Genomic DNA, 21,637 nt, shown 5'->3' with positions numbered 1-21,637 from the left:
TCTAACACAGCAAGGGATTTTAGGCATTCTGTAATATTCTTCCCACACAGAATAGATTCCTCTACCTGGTACCTGTTTTCACAGAATTTTGTAGGAATTAATCATCTGTGTGCTGTAATCGACATCAGGCATGCCTGAAATTAATTTCTTATTCAAGGCTCATTAGATGAGAATTAAAGATGCATATCACTGCCTCTCTCCATAGTCACATTTGCCCTCTATTAATAATATTATTATTATTATTGCTTTCCTTTGGCTGATAATCAGGAGAGAAGGAAACACCAAGCAAGTCAACAGTCCTTTAGTAACAGTCTCAAAGAGCACTTCAGCTAAAAAAGACAGCCATCTCCAGGTGCCAACAGCTACAGGACAACATACAGGGAAAAGGGAAATAGGCATGTGACGAATTAATCTATTGGATAGCAAGGCAGTAATTACAAAAAGATGTTCAAAGGGGAAAAAAATGCATCAAAAAAGAGGGATGAATCCATCAGTACATGTATTTCACACAGACATCCATGTTCCGAGGTGCTCGAGTGAGTCCAGAGAAGGGCAACGAAGCTGGTGAGGGGTCTGGAGAACAAGTCTTATGAGGAGCAGCTGAGGGAGCTGGGTTTGTTCAGTCTGGAGAAGAGCAAGGTCACTCAGGGACAGCCTTATCTCACTCTACAGGTACCTTAAAGGAGGCTGTAGTGAGGTGGAGGTTGGTCTATTCTCCCACATGCCTGGTGACAGGATGAAGGGGAATGGGCTAATGTTGCGCCAGCAGAGGTTTAGATTGGATATTAGGAAGAACTTCTTTACCAAAATGGTGGTTAGGCATTGGAATGGGCTGCCCAGGGAAGTGGTTGAGTCACCTTCTCTGGAGGTCTTTAAAAGGTGTTTAGATGTAGAGCTCAGTGATATGGTTTAGTGGAGGACTTGTTAGTGTTAGGTCAGAGGTTGGACTTGGTGATCTTGGAGGTCTCTTCCAACCTAGATGATTCTGTCATTCTGTGAAATGGAACTGCTTAACTTTTAAATAATACTGTAAATACAAATTTAACTACATTTACTTGTGATGTGCACTGCAACAGATTCCAGACCAAATAAATTAACAAAGTACAGGTTGTAATAACAAAATCTGCAAATTTAAAGAAGCTCTGACTTTTTACCGTATTTGCAGGTAATAATTACAGCTACAATCGAAAAATAAAAGCTGTAAGAAACAGAAGATAAGATTGCACTATTTTCTAACCTACTTAAAGGTGAGTACAAACGTCTGAAAAACTGTTTCTAAAGAGCAAAAATAAAAAAGCACCTCTATGACATCACAATAATATTACAGAAAGATGTTTAATAACTAAAAACCTATATACACGTAAGACTTCACAACATGCAGTTTGCTTGAATGGATTGTATCAATGAATAAATCAACTCAAATGATAAATACATAATGGTAGCTTATATTTGCCCTGTTACCATATAATAGGAGCACTACTCTTCGTTAGCAATGTTTAATGCAACTTATTTTGTGCATATTATATTATTGAGATTCCTCATGAGCAGCAATCCCATTAACCCAGCTGAATTATTAGCTACCTAGGTAAAAAAAAAAAAAAAAAGGAAATGTATCATTCCTTAGTTCTGCCTTCTGTGTTTATATAACAGAAAAACAATATTTTAGACAACACAGCATGTAGCAAGCCACAAGAAGTCTATACTTGCAACTGTAAGCAAATAATCAGCTACCACTGAATTAAAAAATATTAAATTCTCTTTTTGTCTGGTAACACCAATGTGTTTTTATAACAACCAGAAAAGCTGTCACACTAAATCCTCCTCCAGTTCCTTTTAAAATGTTTTAATAGCAAATGCTTCATGAACAGACATGTACATATAAAAGCATGAAAACAGATGAAAACCTACAACAATCCTGAATAAAATCTCAAATTTCAACATCTGATTCCTTCTTTGTGTCCATTCACACAAAAATAAATCAACAATATATACCAAACTGAGAAGTATTACATCATCATCATCCATATTACTGAAAATGTTTATAAAAATACATGAAAGATTTTCCTGCCCATGTAGCTCTCTTTTATCAACTCACTGTCTGCAGCACCTAGCAAGAAAGGAGGCAACTCTGTATTGCTCTGCAGCTTCGCTGTATGTTTCTACTTTGAAGCATACCACAAAGCTTTCTGAAGAAGGTAACATTGTTTTTTTGCGGGTTTTGCTGTTGTTTTTAAAACATGCATTTGAAGATGCTGATATTAACAACCAGGAAAAATACCTTGTCCTGGACAGGTCTGGGTCCTGAAAAAAAATGCAGGTATTCTTGATTTTTAGGATTCTTTGCAACAAGTATTTTTTTTGTTTGTTTGTGTGTTTGCTTTTTTAAGTTGAAAAGTTGTAAGTTCTGAATTCAATATAGCCTGGAAAGGAGATTTATTAGTAACTATTAATAGTTACAGTAGCATTTAAGACTTCGAACAACCCTACATAAAATATTACTCAGCAGAAGTTCTCCTCGACTTCAAAAAACGTAAAAATAAGTCTATGAACACACCAGAAACATTGAACATCTGATGCAAACTAAAAAGCACCATGTTTATCCTCCTCAGCTCACCACGTTCAAGATGGTGCTTTAACTCATCTTTTTTATTTAAAAAAACAACAACTTTTAATATGTATTTCAACTATTATTTGTCAATCTTTCATCATATCCACTCATATATGAAAGGTTTTCTCCCCCAAAACACATTTCAAATATTCTCTTAACATCATGCAATGATCCAGAACTGCAAAAACAACTGCAGCTTTTTCCTAGAAGCCTGGGGATGGGGCTTGCTCCGTGTCTTGCCCTGTTTCAGTCTGCATCACATGGATCTGCTCCGAAGGAAGCATCATTTCAGCTTCAGTTCCCTCCCAAACACACAGAGAAAAATTCAATTTCTACATTTAAAGTCTTTGTTTTTTAGTTACAGAGACCCAAACTGAAAATTCACCTCTCATCAGCACTGGGATCTATGAAAAACCAGTTGTGCAGTCAAGTTTTGGAAACATCTAGAGACAGAGACCCCACAGCCTCTTTGAGCAACAACTGAGATGCAGTGACTCACAGATCGTGCACTTCAACCATATTTACATTTTCTTATCATCAAGAGCTGACAAAAGCCCCCACCGTTTCTGACAGAACGATAGTGCTATGTCAGATACCAGTGAAAAAGGCAGTCGCACCAACTATCTATTCCATATAATAGTTTCTGCACTGAAAGCTTCTTCCTGACAATATTTTTCATGGCAGAACCATTTCCTGAAGTTGTTTTGCCAGAACTGACAAGACTCCTAGTATTCAGTTAGACACCCTTGGCAGGCACGTAAGTCTGGGTTTTTAATAGTATCCTACAGTAAAAGGTGGGGTAAATATGACACACACTCTCTTCCTTTAAAGCTAATACAGACATCCATCACATGAGGAGATAAATGTATTTACAAACAAATCAAATCCAGGAAGAGTCCCTTCATTTATCAATGTGATAAATGACTCCTGAAGAGAACAGCTGTTTTTTTTTTTTTATTTTTTTTGTTCCTTCTTTTTAAAATTAGCTTTAGTAACGAACATGAAGACAACCTAAGGATATAAATTCCTTCGTAGCCAAGGTAAACATTCCTTCTGCAATTACTTTTTTGGTGCTTTCCCCCCACACACCTTCCAGTTCTACCTTCATTGCTTGTTTTACCACAGAAACATTAGCGATGCTAAGTCAATTCCATACCGGTTTTGCTGGAACGTTAAAGATCACAAACATGAATCACTTTATTTAAATATACACCTTCACCTTTTCTCCTAGTTATTCATTAGGAATTGATGTTTAAAATAAAATTACTAGCATAGAGACTGAAAAATCTTTACCTGTTCAGGGTTTCATTTTCTAATGAAAATATCAATAGTCTTCTAGCTGTCGTCTAGAAGTTTAAGAGGGGACCTGAATTTTTAACACAAAAACTAGCAGAAAGCCATAGATATCACAAATGTTTTTCATATGTGGACACACGCATATAAACGATAGTTTAGAAAAAAAAAACACGAAGGGAAGTAGCCTTCCTCCCATCCCCCAAATCACTTTTATAAGAAATTCTTTAAAAAGTTACACTCGTACCAATGAGTTTATAACCTTTCATTACACTGAACTCAAATAGTTACAATTCCTAAAGATCAAGGCACATTGCTAGAACAGTTAATTCTACCATTTTAATCAATTCCTGCTAGCAAAACTAAGTTTTTGATGCTCATCTATAGTTTCAGCTGTATATTACTGCAGTCTTCAGATTTCTGTGAACAGATAGGCAAGCTGCTTAATTCAATAAACACTATTATCAATTCTGTTGGATTCTAAAACTTCTGATTATTTTAGAGGCAGCCATAAAAGCAGACTTGAAAGAATATTTTTGTATCTCTATTTCTAGAAGCAGCACCTACTTACTGTTTAAGCTAACCAAAGAAAACAGTAAAAATAAATAGAAATAGGAATGAGTTACAGTGAAATACTTAGTTGGCATTACTTAAGTACACACATAAGAACACAGTATAAAAATTACAAGCAAATCTACATAGCCAATTTTTTCCCATGCAGCAGTACTATGCAGAATGCTATTTAGTAAGCAAAATTTAACTATTAAAAAACCCTCTTATGACAGATAGAGCTATACCAAAATAAAAGGCTTCTGTCTGAATAGCTTATGCTGCCTGATGAACTGGTATTTGCAGAAGCACTCCTTGGAAGTGGTGCACATTCCATTAGCTCACAGATCTAACTGAAAAATATTCCTATAATAGACAAATTTTCAGCTTGGTTTGACTTGCCACATGACTACATGATTGCTAAGGCATCACAAGAGACAGGACAGAATGACATGATTGAGGGAAGAAGATACTGTGGGACAGGACTGAGGGACCGATCAGGTAGTTTCAAATCAAGATAAGCTCTCTAAGATGCACCTCTCCTAGGAAAAGCGTTCCAAAGGGTCACTAAAAACAAAAGCCTTTCTCCTTGGAGGGAGTCTTTACCTTCGGACTTGGTAAACCTACGCCTGTATTATACATTTTTTCAATCCCACTTATGAAAGAGTAACTGGTTTTATTGCTGCTTCAGGTACAATGAACAAAGTACAAAGTGATTTTTTTCACACAGCACTCCCTTTCTCTTAAAACTGTTACACAGTTAAGGAAATTCTACTACCAACTGCATGTGTAATCAGAGATTTTTGTTACAGGGTTCACTTGTCTTTTTTTTTTTTTGTTCACCTACCTTCTACTGTCAGCACTTAAAGCAGTTTTGGTTCATCACTGTTTCAAGCACGCTCAAACAGCATACACCAAACAAGCAGAGAGAAGATGTGACTGTGGAAGACTTCAACATAATTCCAAAGAATTCTCAGTGTTATTTCCTGTATTCCAACTCAACTATTACAAAGATTTTTGCAAAGGTTAGGTCTTAAAAAGAGAATGAAAATTAGAAACAAGTGTAGCTGCACCCCCATAACTGACCACTTTTGATGAAGAAGTACCATTGTATGGATTAAAATGCAAATTAAAATGCATAAATAACTACAAAAGGTAACTAATCTGTAAAGAAAATAGGACCTGTTCTTGTATAAAAATATCTTTCAGTTGCTATTATTTTACACAGAAGAATTTTAAAGTAATTGCATAAAAACATTATCTCTAAAGTAGAGTCCATTTTCCATTAGACTTACTTTTGGAAGTCACGTAGAGGTTTCTTTTCCCCTAAGTTCTGCTCATGCTTTTGCTGTCAGAAACCTGGCTTAAACAGCTGAAGACAGTGCCAAGACGCTAGTTGCTGACTTCTCTGCCAAACAATTCTTCTATTGTTTTTCGGGATTTAAACAGACATCTTTTTGGGTATAGTAGTAGTCACAAAACAGTCCAAATTGAAGAGCCAGAGAATTAGGAAAACATGGCAAGATCTTTATCAACATTTGAAAATTCACTTGGCTATTCTTGAGTTTATTATTTTCCTATTTTCTCCTAGGAAGTGGATAAACTTCGAGCAAAAAAAAAAAAACAAAAACAAAAAAACACACACACACAAAACAACACCACCAACCTCATCAAATGCTCTTAAATGCTTAGTTGAATTCCTGTTAGGATTAAATTTAGGTAGTGTTGGTAGAATGTTCTATGACTTCATTTCTGGTGCTGAGTAGCTTAAATGAACAACTTGAATTTATGAATTACCAGTTTTCAATATTCTTATTACTCAGTTCTCTTTTATGTTAGTTTACTTGATAAAATGAGAGTCTGGGTTTCTAGTATTATTATATACTTAATCTTAATCTCGTCCTTCCCAATCCAAACAGGAAATAATTATCTGCAAATAAATCCTAGACTTGGAAGCCAGGTGGTGTCACACTAGGTAGCTTTTACCAGCTAAATTCACTTTATAGCACTCTCTTTATATTTTAAAAATACTCCAAAGGTATGCCCAGCAATTTTTGGAACTCGTTCTTATCCACTGAGACAGTTTACATATCTATTCCCACAAAAGCTACCTGAACAGCAAAAACCCTAACTCATGCCAGCCAGGAAGTCTGCATTTCCACCGTTCAAAATATCTTAAGAAGGAACACCACTGACTTTTCCTTAACAATACAAGGTAATACTGATTGCAAAAGGCTCAACCCTTATCAAGGCCTTCCAATAAAGAGTTCTTACACTCCAATGCCTGTCATTAAACTAATGGCTAGCCTGCCATAAGACTAAATTCTGATTACGGGCTGCATGCAGGGAAGCAATTTTATTTTCAGAGTTGAGAAGCTGCATGAGAACTAGTAAAGTTCTAATATATTTGTATCCCACTTGTTATGTTTTCCAAAGGATTTACTCGTTGAGACAATAGTACAGAAAGTACAATTATTACCTAATAAATTGAGCACTGATTTAGAGCTGAAGAAAATTATCCTTCAAATGCCCGTGCATTTCAGTAGAGTAGCCACATCTTTCATTAAGGAAGGGAGAAAAAAAATATTTTGTTTTTGTCAGTAAGCAATCATTATTCAATTATACCATTGAATGTAGCTCTCTCCCGTTCCCAAAGTTGTATTATTTAAGCTCACCTCCAAGTCTCTTCAAGATGATAATGAGATTGCTGAAAGCAGGTACAATTTTAACAGCTCAATTCCATTTACAATATGAAAAACAGCTCAGCTTTAGAGTCTTCTGGCCAGGTACCTCTCACTCACACAAACCTCTTCTTCCAAAACTTTAAGTCTATTACATCAAACCAAATCACTGCCAATACCCACCTGGCAGACAGCATCTACTGATTCAAAAAACGTTGTTCCCCTTGTTAAACCTCTGCGTATAATAAGGCCTAAGTAGGAATATCAGAAACATTTTCATGTTTACATAGTTTATTTTCAAAACAAGTTAAGATCAGCAGATTACTATAGGTAGATTATTAAGTCTTTCCATACAGCAGTGTTTTGTGCACACACAGCATCCATCAAAGCTTTAGCGATAACAGGCACAGATACTCTGCAAGACTATTCCTAAGAATTAGCATAACCATAATTAACGCAACATTCCTCTGATTTACTACCAGTAAATGAATATTTATGACTTAGTGATTATTGTTCTTAAGTACTTAAGAGCAGCTGAACTAGGTCAGATCAAAAGCGTGCGTAACAGAGCACCCTGTTCCCAGCAGTGATTAGCAGCAAACACCTGGCAGAGACGCGCAGCGATACCTTTCTTCAGCGATTACAAGCCTCAGAGGTGGGATGCAAAATCAAAGAGGTGACCACATATTTTTCTTCTACAAATGCCGACTTACAGTCCACAACATCCTGAGCTGTAATTTCTAGATGTTTTCAATCACTTTCCTTCATTACATACACTCACCTTTCTGACCTTATGAATACTAGTCACAGGTGCCGGCTCGTTTGGATCTGGAATGCATACTGCTGCTACTTTTATTCCAACGTACAGCAAACGGACTATTCTACTCCCCTTCTTTCCACCATCTATGATTTTGTAGACCTTATCATACCCTCCATGTCAGTCCTCAGTGAGGTATTACAGCATTCTTCAAATGAAGAGCTTCCATCTTTGATCACCCTTGTGAAACTTTCCTGTACCTTCTATTTTATCATTTTCCTGTCAATCCAGTACTACTACAGCATGAAACTATGTTCTTATTTCAAGCTACGCTTAACTGGAACAATATTATTTCAGATGTCAAGCCTTTGCAGTCATTTTCAACCAGTGTCTAATTTTAAGAAGTCTCTTTTCTCACACTGTGGATCAAGGCCACAGTTTCTTTTTTTTTTTTTTTCTTAAGATGAAACTGGTAAAACGTAATCTAAACGTCAATAAAATATTATATTTTCTTACATCCTGAGGGCAAGGGATTCTGTCAATTCATAAGCACACGGGTGTCAATTAAGTTTTAGAAATTAGTGCTGCTTTTCATATAGAAAATGTTGTTAAAAATAGAGCTAGAAATCCTTGTATAAAAAAGGTCAGTCAGAAACAGTGGCTTAATGACAAAAAACATGCAATACACACCCCTAAGAATCAAAAAACATAACTCCTTTTTACATTCCAAGTAAAATGATTTGAACAAGTGTTTCCCTGAAAGGCCTAGGATTCCTCCAGCACTCCCAGGAGATTGCAGTAACTGGGAATAAGCTGGAACAGCCCTTGCTTCTCGCACTCTTATCACATACAATCAGGCAGCCCTGCTCACGCAGAGTATGTATAGATGCTCTGCTTCCACTTCCCTACCACTGCAGTGGGAACGCTGAGCATCTAGTGGCAAGTTCCCACAGCTATCTGGGAACACCAGGAAGGCAACAAAATGCTACAGGTGCATGCACTGTGTTTTTGGTTTGTAAATACATGCAGAGCTTCCTTTTTAAGACTGCAGCAATATTCGCTCTACGAAAAGACATTTCTCCTAGGTTTACTTCAACAAAAGGGACATAAAAGATTCAATTAAGATTTTGGCTCAAAAGGAAACAGAAAGAAAAGAAAAGTCTTACACAGCTTTGTAGAAAGACATCCCTAAAATTCTAGGATCCAGTGGCTCCATAGACTAAAGTGATAGAATAGCATCTATCATATATAGATTGCCAGTGTCGATGTCCCAAATCACACCACAGAACAAGAACACCACTATTACTTATCTGCTTCTGGGAAACAAGACTCAGCTTAACCTCAGTACCCACTTCACAAAATCTGTGCTGCTAATCACAACAGTTGGGATTTGTATGGAAATCTGAAAGACCATCTTAAAGGACATTGAGCTTATTCTCTCCTTTAGTCTGTATATTCTTGATCATTCAATATTCAACACAGTACATTTAAAATGAGAGGGCAATTTTCTTCCTAGTACCTTAAATAAGAAGCTGATCACAATTTACACATTTTTTACACTGGTTTCTTTTAAAAAAGTTACTTCAATTTTCAAATCATTACCTAAAGAACACTACAAGTCAGCGAAAAAAAACACAACTCTTGAACCCTCTTTTTATGATTGTTTTACTTTGGGAAAATAAAGTCTCATTCTCCAAGCAAATGCAAAGAAAGAGAAATTCAGTTAAGTAGTCATAACTAACAACAATCATATGAAGTGGAAAAAAGTCATTACTATAAGTTCTCTGCAGAATATTGTAATAAACAGCAATTTTTATTTTATTTTTCTTAAATGCTGAACTACTTATACACAGTGAGCAAGACAATATTTCCATTTTATTCTGACTTCATATTCCTTCAACTGTTAATCTTGTACCAGAACAAAAACCTTCAATTTATGTTTGTACCAAAAGACCTCCTACAAGCGAAAGGTTAACTTTGATTAGATTAAAAAAAATTCTTCAAAAGGCAGAACTGAGGAATGTGAAATATTTAACATGACCCACATCATCTGCCTCAAAACAGGTTATAAAGATGCATAGACTTTTGAAGAGTTCATACTACTCAATACCATCTACTGCCCAGACTGGTCGTACCTAGAAAACACATCCATTTCCTTTAAGCGCAAGTAATCATATGTAAATTCCTGTGTAGCTTCATATAAGGTATTAATATAGTCCCAGCAGCTGAGGAGGAAATGAAACCAATCCTATTTCTGAGTGCAGAAGGACAAAGCAATCTTCCTTGCATTTTTTTTCCCCTAAGAAAAGCACTTACTCTGAAGAAATGGGTCTGTTCAGCAGCATGCTGCCTCTCCCCATTTAGCTCCCTGCTTATTTACTAGCACAGAAACACAGAACCACTAAGGTTGGAAAAGACCTCCAAGATCATCTGGTCCAACCATCCCCCTACCACCAATATCACCTACTAGAACAATTCACAAAGTATTTGAATCACTCAAAAGGTTGCTTACCACTACTGATGTATGCCAACAAATATTCTGATACTATTACCTTTTGGGGACATTTATCTCCCCAACTTTGTTGATCAGTATTAACCGAGTCATTACTGTGCTACCAGGTGAATCGTAGAAGCATAAAGTAGTTAATGCTGGAAGACAAGTACAACTAAGCGCTTAAAAGAAAATCACAGCTTCAAAGATTGTTCCTGAATGGCATGCAATGTTTATATGACACCTTAAGCAATTAAATACGTATTTATTAATTATCTAAGTATAGTTTGCAGACTAATAATGGCCTAGCATAACTGCCAGTGGCCCCAAAAGTACCAAAGAGAAAAATGAACATATACAGAAATAGCTCAAAGCAGTATCACCAGAGAATCTAGAACAAACATTTCCATGACATTTTGTGCAGCATAAAACATGGTCAAAAGCATGAAAGCTAAGCTTCTTTGAAGAAACATGAACAGTGGTTTTGGATGCAAATTAAAAAAGTAAAGCATTTAAACACATAGCTGAAATCTAAGTTGCTAAGTTATGGAGATGTATGATGAAAAGTTGTGGGGAGCTGGGGGTCAGCCTCTTCTTGCAGATAACCAATGACAGGACTAGAGGGAATGGCCTCAAGTTGCACCGGGGGAGGTTCAGGTTGGAAATTTCTAAAAAATTTCTCCTAGACATTGGAACAGGTTGCCCAGGGAAGTGGTGGGGTCACCATCCCTGGGGATGTTCAAGGAAAGGCTGGACCTGGTGCTTAGGGCCAGTGGGTGACATTGGTGGGATGGTTGGTCCAGATGATCTCAGATGTCTTTTCTGACCTTAATGGTTATATGATTTTTCTCCTTTCACATTTCTTTTATTCAAGTGTTAAGTATCATTACTTGAAATTAAGTCAAGCAATTTTTTTTTTCTTTTACCATTTCAATACGCAACTCAGAATTCAACCAGCAAAACAGCAGTACTTATCTCTAAAAATAAGACCAGAGAGTTTAGTGGCTCTTGATAATGTTTGCCTTACAAGGATCCCTCTTAGAGAAGTACACGTTTCAGTTTAAAACAATGATAATTAATGCCTGTAGGAATAAAGCAAACTATTTTTTCCACAGCAATATAATTTCCTGTAGCTTTAGTTTTTTACATGGTAGTATTTCAGTAGTTGCTCAGATACAGTATTTTACTGTCTACAATATGATCGTGATTTGAAACATTTCGCTATTTTCAGTGTAATTCCCCCTCCCCATCTAAAAAAAGTTGAAGTTTTAGTCATTAAAAAAAAAAAAAAAAGAATTTACTAATAAACTACACTTACTTTTAAGGATGCTAACCATTCCCTGTAACTTTGGATTAAAGTATTAAAATGACAAAACCAAATAGATGCAACATGTAACAGCACCTAGACTATACACGTTGACTTGCAGCCACCCTTTTCTTGGTTTGTGTTGCAGTAGCACTCATTTCCAGAGCTCCAAGAAGTTCATACCCCCAACTAGGAAGTGTAATATCAATTCTGTGTAATAAGGGGCATAGCTGAACTGATTAAATCCAGATAGGAGAGCAGATGTTACCTTGCAGAGAGACACCACTACAGAGGTTACACTCCAACATCTAGTGTTAGACCCAGACACTTAAGGGACATAAAGTTTGTATGTGGTGCAAGCTACAAAGCCTATAAACCTCCTCAACCATTTTTTTTTTCCTTCAAGAACAGTAATAAGCAGTGTTTTAACAGGCATGCAGCTGGCCAATAGACAAACTCAACCGATTTTGAGAGAGTAGTACTACATCATTGCCTACTAAAATGAAAAAATAAGTATCAGCACTTTTTAAAAAAAGTTTTAATGATGCACAGGAAATTTATCTGTTTAATCATCATACCTCATGAGGAAGATTCATTAAATACTTCAAAAGAAACTCCTAAAAAAGGTCAACATTCTATTTTATAGAAAAAAACACCTGCATTCCCTTGTAGACTTCATAGCTAGCAGCACTGGATGTGTCCCAAAATAAATTCAGGGGTTACACAACTAGACTGAATAGAAAAGCACTGATGCAACAGTGAATTGAAGGGACGCAGCATCATTCACTCAGGCAGTTCCAGAAGCCAAAGCAGAGTCAATCCATATGGTGAAGTTACGCTTGTATTAGTATTTACAACATCCTTATTCCCCAGCTCTGAGACTTCAGACCCACATATTCCACTGCTGCCGCAAAACACAAAACCAAACAAACCTCACAAATCTCACACAGCTAGTCACATACCATACTTTTTAATTCTGCATATTAAATTCCTGTTATCATCATCAAATGGAAATTTTAAATGACTATTAGATCATTTAAAACCAAACCATTCTTTTTTATTTACCTAACAATTAAAAAAAAAAAAAAAAAAGGAGAGAAAGCACAGGAGCAGCTAGTCTATCTGTTCTATGACTTCCATAATTAACCTGAAATATTACTTGAACATTTCTAAGAGTTGCCCTAGCAGTGTACAGGTGGTTTTGCTTTTTTTTTTTTAAGAGAGAGATGGCACTTAAAGTTGATCTCCAAATAAATAACTTCTTAAAGTGTACTAAAAATGCTGTTTGATAGCACAAAACTATGTATTAATGAAACCACTCAAAAAATGTATTTGAGTTCCATTCTTCAAAGATGGCTTTACACTCCATTATGCATTTATTCTTGCTTCAGAAAGAGCCATTTCATAATGTATTAATTTGAACTTAGCATTATTTTACTTCCAAGACAGCCACAAATGTTTTCCCTTTCAAAGTGTTTTATTCTCAGCTCAGCACTGTACTTTTTCACCACTACCCCTAACAATCAATTTCAATATACACTTTAATCCACCAAGAAAATCAAAGCACAGCATTCAATAATCAAATATTTCTTCATCTCAGTATCATGAAAGCCTCCCACACAAAACCACAGACATGTTGGTAAAACTTTACCAGGAACATTACAGAAGCACTGTAAAGCAGTTTGGAGTTATCTAATGACCACAAAACTATTTATCTCTTCACTAAACCAAAACAGCTTCAATACAAAGAAAGCAAAAATTCCCCAACTGTAAGTCATAATTTTCTGTTGTCATTTCACAGTGGCGTTAGCACCATACCTTAGAGACCTGGAAATAAAATGAAGAACGAATCTGTCTCGTCATGGTCTGGCCAAAAGAATACATCAAAGAACAACTGAGTCCCTAACTTGTCCATTAACATCCACAGAACAGATGGAACTTACTTTGTTCTGGTTTGATCAATTAGACAGATTCTTTTGCCAAGACTAATAGCAGCCAATCCTTCACAGACAGCAGTTGAAAAGACAAATCAGCCCGAAGCAGGCCAACCTAGTGCTGCAAAGCACAAAAACTCCAGTTCAGTTGTTAATCTATACTTCCACTGCTTGTGAAACTGGAAGGGCTGTACCGAGTCCTTGGCAGCACGCACAGGCAAGTAATTCAAAGTACCACACGGCCAATTACAGAGCATCACTGATCTAAAGGAAACACAGCACACTTCTCCCTGAAAGGAACGGCTGAAAAGGGGGCTGAAATGGGCAGGTTTGTATGAAGTATGGGAGAAAATTCAAAAAGCAGTTTGATTTCACTCTGCTATGTGAGCGAGCTTATCACTGCCCTCTCTCCCCACCATTCTTGTCTGGGGAGAAAAGGAGGAAGAAGGGAGGGGAAACATGGAAGAAAACAGATGGGCTGAAGATATTCTTTGCTATCAGAAGTACATGAGTTCAACACAAACATCACTGGTTTAGACACGATGCAGGTGAGCATGTACATACATACACCAGCCCCTCTGGGTTACAATCTCACAGCTCGGTAACTCGCTATATTTCTGTATATAGAGGGAGAATTTTAAATGCATTTGTCAATCACCATGATACTGAGTTGCATCCAGCACTCTCTTTTGCTTTCGGTTTAGGAAAAAAAAAGTAAGCTTAATTAAAGTAACACAAAAAACTTATCTGGAAATCAATTACCTTTTGAAGTCTTGACTTTAAAGTCAATTAAAGACTTGACTTCCCAATATTTAACATCTATCCTAAGTGAATCCTAATTTTGCCTGAATAGCAAAAGATCCTACAGGGTTCATTTCAGGCTGCAGGCATTTGATACTGAACTGACCTCACAGTATTTACATTCCCCTTAAGAAAATCTGGCATGCAGTCCAACTGGGGAAGATATGTCTAAAACTATTTGAGCTACAGTGCTAGAAGCAAGCAAAAAAAGCAGTAGGGTGAATGATAAGGACATATATATAAGAAAAAAACAGAAGTTACAAGACAAAAGAGAAGGGCAAACAGCAGGAAAGTAAGAGTTGAAGAGACAAGAGCTGGAGACATTTGCCTTTTTTTTTTTTATTTCAACTGAAAGTAAGGAAACAAATTGGAAGACTTGATATATTTGTTTACTCAAAACAAATTAACAGCTGCCAACTACAGCTTTCTCTGCACTGCATTTTATTTCCTGTTGTGGTTGCCATACCTATATCAAAATTTAGACAGGAAGAAAAAACAAAGACAGCAATTTGTGCTTTTATACTCTGCTTTTGACCATTTCTACTATGGGAAAGAGACACCTGCTGAATTCAGCAGCTAAGCCATATCCACGTGTATGGGTCACCCTCCCCCTCCATTCATTACAAGCCCTGATTTAGGTTCCTACTGTTGCAAATAAATTATATATAAATTTAAGAGACAGTCAACAAATCCTACCCATGTTTTTCTTCAAAGTACTTACCCTATCTTTAAGCAAGTGAAAAATTGTGTTTGTTCTTCACAGATTCTCTCTGCCAGCTATATAATCTCCTATATAAAAAGCCTACTGAAATTATACAAGAGATGCAGCTTCTGAATCAACTTCAGATGAATTTCTTGACCTCCTTGAAAAATTAAATAAAACCTTTAAACCATCATCATTTCTCAAAAAGCCCTATTTCCAATTGCACAAGGCAATCTCTAAACAAAATAATAAAACAACAAACACAGGAGTTCTTGGAAAAGTTAACACTGATTAAAACACTCATCTAAAATGACAGTGCCTTCCACACTGGTTAGAAGTTTGGGGAGATTTGAATGCTCTCCTACTTTAACAATTTACAAATACCACCACTGAAAGCCAAAAAGAATAAAAAAAAAAAAGGCAAAGAAACAACTTGACTACAGAACAGAGACTGTAAAAGACTTGCTTAAAACCAGGATGCCAATAACTGCAACTCCTGAGCTGCTGCGTCTCTCAGTACTCCAAGTTTAAATCACCCAGCACTGTGAAACACAACAAACCCCACCTACAATAATAGGACATTACTGATTAAATCAGTCTTACTAGGGCTGTCTCACTTCACATAGTCCTTTCCAGTCTACAAAAGCGCAAGATTTCCACATAACTTACATATTTAGGCTGCAGAGTCTTCTGAAGCAGAATGCATCTAAACAGAAGGTTATAATGAAGAGGATAAAGCAGTGGCATTTGAACCAACTGCTGAATTTGATAGTACTTTTTGTTGTTTGAAACCACAAAGAGAGCGATCTGAGGCAAGAGTAATCCCGAATTTCTTGTTCGGCAGGTTGGGCACTCTCACCTGAAGTGAGTCAAAACCCACAACAGAGCAAGTTCTGGTATGGAGCATATTAGAAAATCTCTTTCGTGCTTTGCTTAGGATATGAGAATAAAGAGAACTTCAGGAAAAGATTTGGATTTTTTTTTGATGTCTAGAAATCTTTTCATAAAGTAACACTGCAGAAAGCAAAGATGTTTCACATAAGAAATTTCAGGTGGGGGTCTTTTAAAGAGGAGTAAAGAACAACACACCCTGTGAAGTATATACCAGTACTGGCAATGACAGGGCCCAAAGGAGACTGTTTCGTTTCATTTATAATTAAACAGAAGTCACTTTAACCTTAATACTGTGTATCACCCATAAGTAATTCCAAGACTTCACCTTTTTTGCTGTTTAGTATGTACTGTGCATGTGTACTCATCTGGATAACAAAGCACTTTTTTTTTTTTGGGGGGGGGGGGGAGGGGGGTCAGTTTTAAGAGCACAATATTTTTTAACATTATTTATGGAAAATACTGCAGGGAAAAGTTTCAATCTGGGAAAGTTTTTAATCTCAATTTCCAGAAGTAATTTTCATTTAGCAATTTAATTAGACAAGAGCTACAGAAAGAGAAATACAGGGCTCAGTATAAAATGGAATAAAAGTCAAACCACCTCCTCCAGCATCGTAACCACATTTCTCAGTCTGCTTCCTTCTAGTCTCAGCACCTCAATCTCACTAGACGGCAAAGCTTAGGTGACATTGCCAATTGTAATACTGTCAGTTTGGTTTCATCCGAAGTTGAGCAAAAGGAACGACAGAAGTAGAAGGCATAGATCAGAAAGCATTGGCATTTCTATGTTCATCAGCCGAGTGTAGTCACTATGCATGTTCCTATAAACAGGTATGAAACCCTAAATCAGTATTCCTCCCCACCACTTTTTTTTTTTTAAGCTGAATAAAGATTACTAACAGATTACCAAGACTCCCAGTGATGAGTGTAACTACTTAGGCTCCAAACTCTACCAATTTACTGTAGAACAATTTTAATAATACCACTGACCTGAACAAGGAAAACTTTAGTGATTTAAACTCATAAAATCTACTGTTATCAGACTTTTTTTTTTTCAACTAAAAATATTGGCTCAAAGGTCAAATGCTGTTAGATCTGTAGATACAATGAAGATAAAACTTTCAACTGTTACTAGTTGATACATTAATTACAAAAAAAAAAGTAACATTTCTGTGTTTTATCAACTGAAAGCATTTCAATGTTTCACATCAGGCAAACAATTGATACCCCCATCAAGCACAGAAAACAGAAATCCTACCATAAGAGAGATTTTAAGATCAAAAAAGATCATAAGAATTTCTAGTGAGCTTTAACTTGCAATTTTATTCAAATTACTTGTTAAAATAAACGTTTGATGTTGTAACATTGTTTAAAAACATGTTTCTATTTATATTTTTTTTTCCAATCTTCCATATCAAATTTCAACAGAGGTTTCAACCAAGAAGTTTTAAATATATCTGGATGACTCTGTGTATGGAAAACTACAAAATACCGTAGCCTTACAAAATGGCATGGGCAGTATGCTAAAAACACACACACTCACCAAAACACAACAGTCTTGCTCACCTTTACTCTCTCCATCAAGAAACCAAGTCATCGTTTTGGACATTCAATCAGATTATAGGTTTTTTGACATCTGAATAGGGATTTGAGAACACTGCTTGTTTATTCTTATTACTCCTATATTAAACACAGCTTTCTGGCTTTCTCATAACCAGGTGCACAGATAAACTTAAGTTGTTATGTCATCTGTTTTTACACATCCTGAAAGATATTCTCAAGAACAGTAAACGTTAGACATTTGTCCAAAGTTGCTTAGTCTCTGTAGGATTTAACACAAACAGTTAACAAAAAGCCGTCATCCACACCAAAATCTTGGATTTTTTCTAGCAATACAATTCAAATAAAAGCAACAAAAGCTGTGTTTTTCACAGAATATATACAGTTTCATTAGTCCTACTTAGTGAATAGTAAAGAAGTTTCCATGAAACGCTAGAATTGAAGGATGGCAAAGATGGCACCTTAAACCAAAAGATTCACCGAATACTTCCCTTTGAAACATCTTTGTTTACAAGGACCCCTTTTACCTGGTCTGACACACTAAAAATGTTTTCAGGTAATAAAACACAAAATCAGGTCAGTTTCTACAAAACACAAGTTGTAATAGACTTCAGAAGAGAAAACACAGGAAGCTAATTTTAAAGGATAGCCTGCTTGCTAATGTACTTTTCCTTACTTACTGAAATAACTGTTCTTACTAAGTCACCATGGAGAAAACCATGAAGAACCAAGTTTCTGAAGTGTCCTGAATACGCAGGGGTTTTTGTTTGTTTTTAAAAATCATTTACATAAAGATCTATGATCATCGCAGGCCACACAGGCATTAAAAACACTGTCTAAAAGCCTTTTTCCACTTCAGAGATATCAAAGAAGCGTTCAGCTCCAGTTTTATATCTCCAGAGCAGAAAGACGCAACATCACAAACAGCTATTTCAGCAGACCTTTGAAATCTCCCTGGACTATCCAGAACTGGAAAGTAGGAGTCTCTCCCATATGGTTTTATGGGGTGCCTGTGCTATCAGGTCCCCACTCTGAAACTTCTGCTTCTGAAGGTGGCTGCTGATGCAACATTTTCCCCCCAACCTCATGGTAAGAGAACACCCCCCCCCCCCCCTCAGCCAAATGCAAGAGCAACTGAAGAGAACAGAGGAAAAGAGCTATCTTCCACACTCAGAAGAAAGAAGGCAAGGGAAGGAGGAGAGAGAAGGGGCAAGTGTTTAAATTTAGGTATTTACTTACTGAAACACAGAAAAAACACGCATACAGCTCCATGTTGGCAGAAATCCCAGCAGTCAGAGCTGAGGAGCTTTGCTTCTAGTCAGTGTCTGTCTCGAGCTTCACAGGAGCTTTCTCCCTCTCTCACACGCACACAGAAGCACACTGAAGATCAGCTTGAACTGCCAAGCCAAAGTGTATCTCAGGTTTAATGAAAGTGTAATTCATTATAATAAGAGCCAGCATAACATAAACATATGCAGGAAAAACAGGCTTAGCACAGTACCACAACAGACGCTAGTTTTGATCCAGTACGACACAACACTCACAGACCACAGGGGGGGGGAAAAAACATTTACAATTCCTTTAAGTAAAAGCAAAACATAATGTGCACTGGGTAACATTTGGACCCATTAAAGTTATACCCAAAAAAAAAAAAAAAAAGAAAAAGACTACAGCAAGAATACCTCCTGAACTTTGCCAGTAGAGATCTATCTGCCTGCCAGCTCAGCCATTTTTGGAAGCAGCCCTCAGCTCAAGGTACTGCGGGACATGGGTACTGAGATGAGGAAAAGAAAAAGAATCTGTACAACACTGATGGAATAAGGAAGAGGAAATACTGATGGGCCCCAAAATACTTGGGGAGAGGGGATCAATACATCACTGTATGTATAAAATACACAGCTACAACTGCCACCTACGTGAGAGCTACGATCAAACAGCATTTCATTTGCTTTTCACCAGCCTTCAAACACTGTAGATACCAAAAAATGAGAGACCACAGAAGAACTCACTTCACAGTAATAAAGCTAATACATGCTTTTAAGATGTTGTTATCTGCTATTAACTCAATAACCAATTAAGACCAAAGTTAGAAAAGTAGTATTACTGCTTCCAAAACTCAGAATCTAAAACCACTGAAGTTAACTTACTAGTGGGCAGGTTATCAAAATGCCTGACCGCCTTCAGCATCAACATTTCTTGTTGAAATCAGTGTATTTCAATATTCCATATAACAACCTCTATACAGATTTTTTTTTGCATCTTTGAATTTTCCATTTATTCTCACATACGTTTAAAATGTTGGTAATAAAGAGACAGTAAGTTCTCTATGGTTTTAAGCCTATTTTAGTAAAACTAAAGCATTCAAAGTATTACCCAATTTAGAAACACACTTCATGAAAGAAATAGCTCAAAATGTCAACCACAAGATGTCACACTCAAAAAAGACTTTGTAAGCACAATAATTCTTAACTTTCACATTTGATACTCTACCTGCCAGACTAACTTTGAAACAGCTTCATAAGCAAGGTGTAATAGTCCCCATCAGACCTGCACACGAGTCTGACAGCATGTTTTTGCAGGATGCACTTTTGCCACCCTCCCCTCTGGGAGAAATCCTGTCAAGTTTGCTCCTAGGAGCAAATTAACTCCCACCCCTGTTCCTTTTGCTGGCTTTTCTGCCTGCTGTAGTCTCCACTCCTCCCCTTTCTCCAACTAGTCCCACCTTCTCAGCTTTCTCCTTCAGTACACCACATCCCCTACCTTCACCCTCCTCTTCCTGACACGTCCCCCTCTAAGCTGCTTTTTGGATGCAGTCCTATCTCTCCTCCTCTGACCCACACCCATTTCTTCTCATGTCAAGAACCCTTCCACCTCCACTCCCCATTTCTACGCTGCACCCACCCCACAGTCTCCTTTCCCTTGTGCTGCCGCAGCCCTCTTGCAGAGCTAGCCCCTTTCACAACTCCCCCGCAGCAAGATTCCCAGATAAATGCCCTTTTTGTTTTCTTCTACCTCCTCAGATTTTTTATTTTTCCCTACAAAGCAAGAGCATGTGCTTCCCCCAGGGCTCCCAGGAAACACAACTTCATACTTCCCATGGGGAGACCTGCAGAAGCAGCTTTAATGCAGCGAGAAGCGTTTCACTGAGTGGCAGTGCTGCGAAGCAAAATGCTCCCCACACTAAGTATTTTTGGTTCTTGAAACATTTCAGTGAAATAAAGAAGTAAATGTTAAAATAGAAAGCAAGTTTGCAGGCACTCCTAAGCTCTCCTTTTCTGAGCAGCTTTTCCTACCAAAGGCAGAAGGCAAGGTTTGTTTTGCTGTAATGTTACGTGGCAGTTCACTCATTTACCCACTATTCGATCCACAGGTCTTACCATGAAAGAAGAAAAACTAATGAAGGCCAACAATAAACTTCAGCCTTTCCTAAATTCTACTAAAATAAATGGTAGAGGTAACCAGAAAAGAACTAAATTCCTAGGAGGAATGCCATTATTCTTTCTGTTGGAAAAAAAACAATCTGTTCTTATTTTTTTTCAAATCCTATTTTTCCCCCTCAAGAAAGGGCTTCACAGCAAACCTGACTAGTTGTTTGATTTTTCTGGAGAGCTGAATGGGAGAGGATCTTTAGAATGCATGTAACAGACAAAGGTTCAAACAAAAGCTGAATTCTTAATTAGCATGTTTTTTTTTTTAGTAAACAACAGAACCTTAAGACTGAAAAGATCTCATCTCATTTAACTGCCTAATGGATTTTTCTTACCTTCCCAATTTTCAAGCCACTTGCCAACTCTATTGATGAAAGTTTCTATAAAAAGCATGCAAAACCCCTACTTGGTACAACAGTGAAATCAGCTTCAGACTGGGTTTACCAATGCTTTGCTTCAGCAAGCAACAGGCAAAAAAACCCTGACAAACACAGGAAAAGGTAACCTTTATAAAACCTCAATATGCAGCTTTAACCTTCTTAATTCTTCACATTTTTAAGCGTACTCACAATAGTGAATTCAGTCAGCCTTTGTATTGTCCAAAGAATACCAGTGCTATAGAAGGGTTAAGAAAT

At 37.0% G+C, this 21,637-nt stretch overlaps 1 protein-coding gene across 32 annotated transcripts in view; it reads right to left on the bottom strand.

The window, feature by feature from the left end:
* The window catches only part of PLEKHA5 (pleckstrin homology domain containing A5), a 167,149-nt gene that overhangs the window by 138,506 nt on the left and 7,006 nt on the right, over positions 1 to 21,637 (bottom strand). Inside the window, exon 1 of one of the 32 annotated variants that reach the window (XM_072040584.1) lies at positions 18,814 to 18,966. The exons of 30 other annotated variants lie outside the window; for them this stretch is intronic. In XM_072040584.1, the coding sequence (XP_071896685.1) occupies positions 18,814 to 18,836 (23 nt within the window). In that variant the 5' untranslated portion in view covers positions 18,837 to 18,966. Of the gene's footprint in view, positions 1 to 18,813; positions 18,972 to 21,637 lie in introns of those variants that run through there. One more of the 32 variants, XM_027460162.3, reaches the window with a different exon arrangement.

This window comes from Anas platyrhynchos, chromosome 1 (assembly GCF_047663525.1).
Source record: "Anas platyrhynchos isolate ZD024472 breed Pekin duck chromosome 1, IASCAAS_PekinDuck_T2T, whole genome shotgun sequence".
Classification (NCBI taxonomy): Eukaryota; Metazoa; Chordata; class Aves; order Anseriformes; family Anatidae; genus Anas; species Anas platyrhynchos.
This window is presented reverse-complemented; position numbering and strand designations above follow the sequence as displayed.